This window comes from Salvia splendens, chromosome 20, assembly GCF_004379255.2.
Source record: "Salvia splendens isolate huo1 chromosome 20, SspV2, whole genome shotgun sequence".
Classification (NCBI taxonomy): Eukaryota; Viridiplantae; Streptophyta; class Magnoliopsida; order Lamiales; family Lamiaceae; genus Salvia; species Salvia splendens.
The window spans coordinates 18,683,214-18,686,658 of NC_056051.1; the positions used below are offsets into that span (position 1 = coordinate 18,683,214).

At 43.3% G+C, this 3,445-nt stretch overlaps 1 protein-coding gene across 1 annotated transcript; it reads left to right on the plus strand.

Annotated features, from left to right (window-relative positions):
- The first annotated feature begins 237 nt into the window (after positions 1-237).
- Positions 238-2,283, plus strand: LOC121781877 (dynamin-related protein 4C-like). Its single transcript, XM_042179574.1, has one exon. It carries the CDS (start codon positions 265-267, stop codon positions 2,275-2,277), a length of 2,013 nt encoding a protein of 670 aa, XP_042035508.1. The 5' UTR covers positions 238-264; the 3' UTR covers positions 2,278-2,283.
- Positions 2,284-3,445: the final 1,162 nt, after the last annotated feature.

Sequence of the window (3,445 nt, forward strand, 5' to 3'; positions counted from 1 at the left end):
TGTGGCGCCTGTTCAACTGATGACAAAAATAAATGCATAGGGCTTGGAAGTGAAAGAGATGTGATCGTAAATAAATGGAATATTGTTACATTCCCATGTTGTGGGCGTTATGGAATTTGGAAAATCAGGAATCAATTGAGAGTGTAAATGATGATCATTAGTAGAGAGTCCCTATAAAAGTAAAGAATTTCCTCATCTCATCATATCGTGAACCATTACCTATACCATCAAAACACATCTATTTTAAAGTAAAGCAAAGCAAACATGGGAAGTTCGTCCAAGCCCTTGGAAACAAACTCCCTTGCAGTTGAATACGATCAGAGCCTGGCTCTGGTGGCCGTCTCTAATGACAGCGGATCAGTCTACGCTCCTCTCGTGTCGTCCTACAACGACCGCATCCGCCCTCTCCTTGACGCCGTGGACCGCCTCCGCCACCTTAAAATAATGCAGGAGGGCATCCAGCTCCCTACCATCGTCGTCGTCGGCGACCAGTCCTCCGGAAAGTCCAGCGTCCTCGAGTCCCTCGCCGGCATCCGCCTCCCCCGCGGCGACGGCATCTGCACCCGCGTCCCCCTAATCATGAGCTTGAAAAATCACACAAGCCCCGAGCCTCAGCTCTCCTTAGAATTCAACGGTAAAACCGTTGAAACAGATGAAGAAAACATTGTCAATGAGATCAACTACGCTACTCAGGAGATAGCCGGACAAGGGAAGGGGATTTCCAACACCCCCTTGACTCTCGTCGTGAAGAAGAAAGGCGTCCCCGATCTCACCATGATCGATCTCCCTGGCATAACTAGGGTACCAGTCAAAGGCCAGCCGGAGGATATCTCCGAGCAGATCCAAGACATAATAATGAAGTACATAACGCCGGATGAGAGCATAATTCTGAATGTGCTCTCAGCCGGCGTCGATTTCCCGACGTGCGAATCGATCAAGATGTCGCAGAGAGTGGACAAAACAGGGCAGAGGACTCTCGCCGTCGTGACCAAGTCTGATAAGTCGCCGGAGGGGCTGCTGGAGAAGATCACGGCGGACGACGTCAACATCGGCCTCGGATACGTCTGCGTCATCAACCGCATCGGCGATGAGACGTACGAAGAAGCCCGGGCTAAAGAGGAGAGGCTGTTCGAGACGAATCCCCTGCTTTCGAGGATTGACAAGTCCATCGTTGGGATTCCTGCTTTGGCAGAGAGGCTGACGATGATTCAGGCCAGCATTATCGTGAAAAGCTTGCCTGAGATAGTGAGGAAAATAAACGAGAAGCTCTCCGCAAATGTGGAGGAATTAAATAAAATGCCTAAGCATTTGAGCTCAATTGCGGATGCGATGACCGGATTCATGAATATCCTAGACTCTGCTAGGGATTCCTTGAGGAAGATCTTGTTGCAGGGTGAGTATGATGAGAATCTCGATGTTGGTAAGCATGATACTGCTAAACTCCCGGAAATGCTCAACAAATTCTCCAACGAGCTGAGGTCTACGAAATCCGATCCCAACGGAAAATTTCTGGCGGATGAAATGAAGGCTTTAGACGAGAGCCGGTCGGTGGGGCTTCCCAATTTCATCCCCAAATCCGCATTCCGCGGTCTGCTGGGGAAGAAGATGAAGGAGATATCAGTGGCACCGTTTGAGTGTGCCGAAAAGATATGGAGTTACATAGAGACGGTGGTTATCTCCGTCCTGCTGCAGCACTGCGACTACTACCCGCAGATCGTCCCCTGCGCGAGGCGGGCAGCGAAAAATCTGATTGCCAGGAAGAAGAAGCACTCTGTGGAGTGGATAAGCGACTTTTTGGAGATGGAGAAACATACTGACTACACGTGCAATCCTGAATACAGTGCTACCTGGAACAAGCTCATGTTGGAGCAGGGCGATTTTGTGGCAAAGGTTCGCGCTAGACATTCATCGGCAGCAGTGAGCAAATTTGGAACGGTACAAATATCTCACATGTGGAGCGGGAACTCGGATAGGGTGCAGGCGGCGTTTGATCTGAAGATGAAGATGGCGGCGTATTGGGACGTGGTGACAGGGAGGATGGTGGATAACTTGGTGCTGCACTTGCTCTGCAGCATTCAGAAGCTGGTGAACAAGGAGATGCAGGAGGAGATAATAAAAGAGGTGATGGGGCCTCAGGGAAGTGGGCTCGAGAAGATGCTGGAAGAGCTGCCGGCGCTGTCCAAGAAGAGGAAGAAGCTGCACAGCAGCATCACATTGCTCAAGCAGTCCAACGATATCGTTGCGGGTATTATGGATAAGATTACTGGCAATTTATGAACCCAATCTCAGCTCTTCTAATAATGGGATACTATGTTCTCCCTATCTAATAATAACTATGTCATTTCAATTCTCTATATCTATTAATCGGTAATTTTCATTTCAAAATAAAATTTGCGGTCTTTTCTCCTTTTCATGCACCTCAAATTTTCATTTACTATATAGTATTGAATCTTGATGGCTAAAACCTGTTTTAGGTGCATGGATCTTCAACTAATTTGAAATGTATTTGCGTAAAAAAACAAGATATTTAAGATTGTTTAATCAACACCCATACGCTCGAAAGCCTCAAATAGTGGAATTTGTTAATAATGGTAAGATTAACTAAATTATTGCATTTGCAAATTTTAGAAGAAAAAAAAAAGTTTAGCCGAAAGCAAAACTTAAATCACACAATAATCAATAAAATTAAGTATACATCGAGTGTAAAATAACGACTAGTAAGCATCTGTAGAATCATTAATTTATTATACTAAGAACTATTAGCCGAGTTTTTGCTAACCACTACTAAGAGTATACTACTCTTGAAGTGATAAATGTATAATACCATCCTTGTACGTAGCTTTTGAATTGATCGAAAAACAAATCGTATGATCTCTTAGTAGCGGCCCACGTATAAGTATGGGATCCCTATATTATGTATCTAGTATAATTTTATTTTTCTATTTTTAGTGTACGATGATCTAGGAATAGTGATATGATGAGATATCGTATCTGCGCGATTAGCGAAGGATTCTAAGGGGGAGGATCGTTCGCGGAGGTTTCCTCCGTCAAGCAGCCGCTGTCCACTAGGGTTTTGGAATGATAAATTTGCATAGAAAATAAATAGAGTAAAAGTAAAAGACGGAAAAAGATAATTCTGATTATTGATTGAATAATATGAAGTCTCCTACACATATTTATAATATGTGGGGATATAATTAGTGGCGGACACAGGACTCCGATACTGGGGTTCCAAGTTATTGTTAATCATTGTTGTATATTTTTAGTGTCAATGAAAGCCGAAAACAGTTCCAATCTGAACAATTTAAGAATATTGTTTTTAAAATTATACACTACAACATAACTTTAAAATTAAATTTACCAATATTATATGACGTATATGTAGATTAATAAGGCTAAAGAATTAGTATTTTTTTAATATTAAATTATAAATATCATTACTAGT

Coding starts and splice junctions, on each gene's coding strand:
- LOC121781877 (XM_042179574.1), top strand. CDS start 265: ATGGGAAGTTCGTCCAAGCCCTTGGAAACAAACTCCCTTGCAGTTGAA.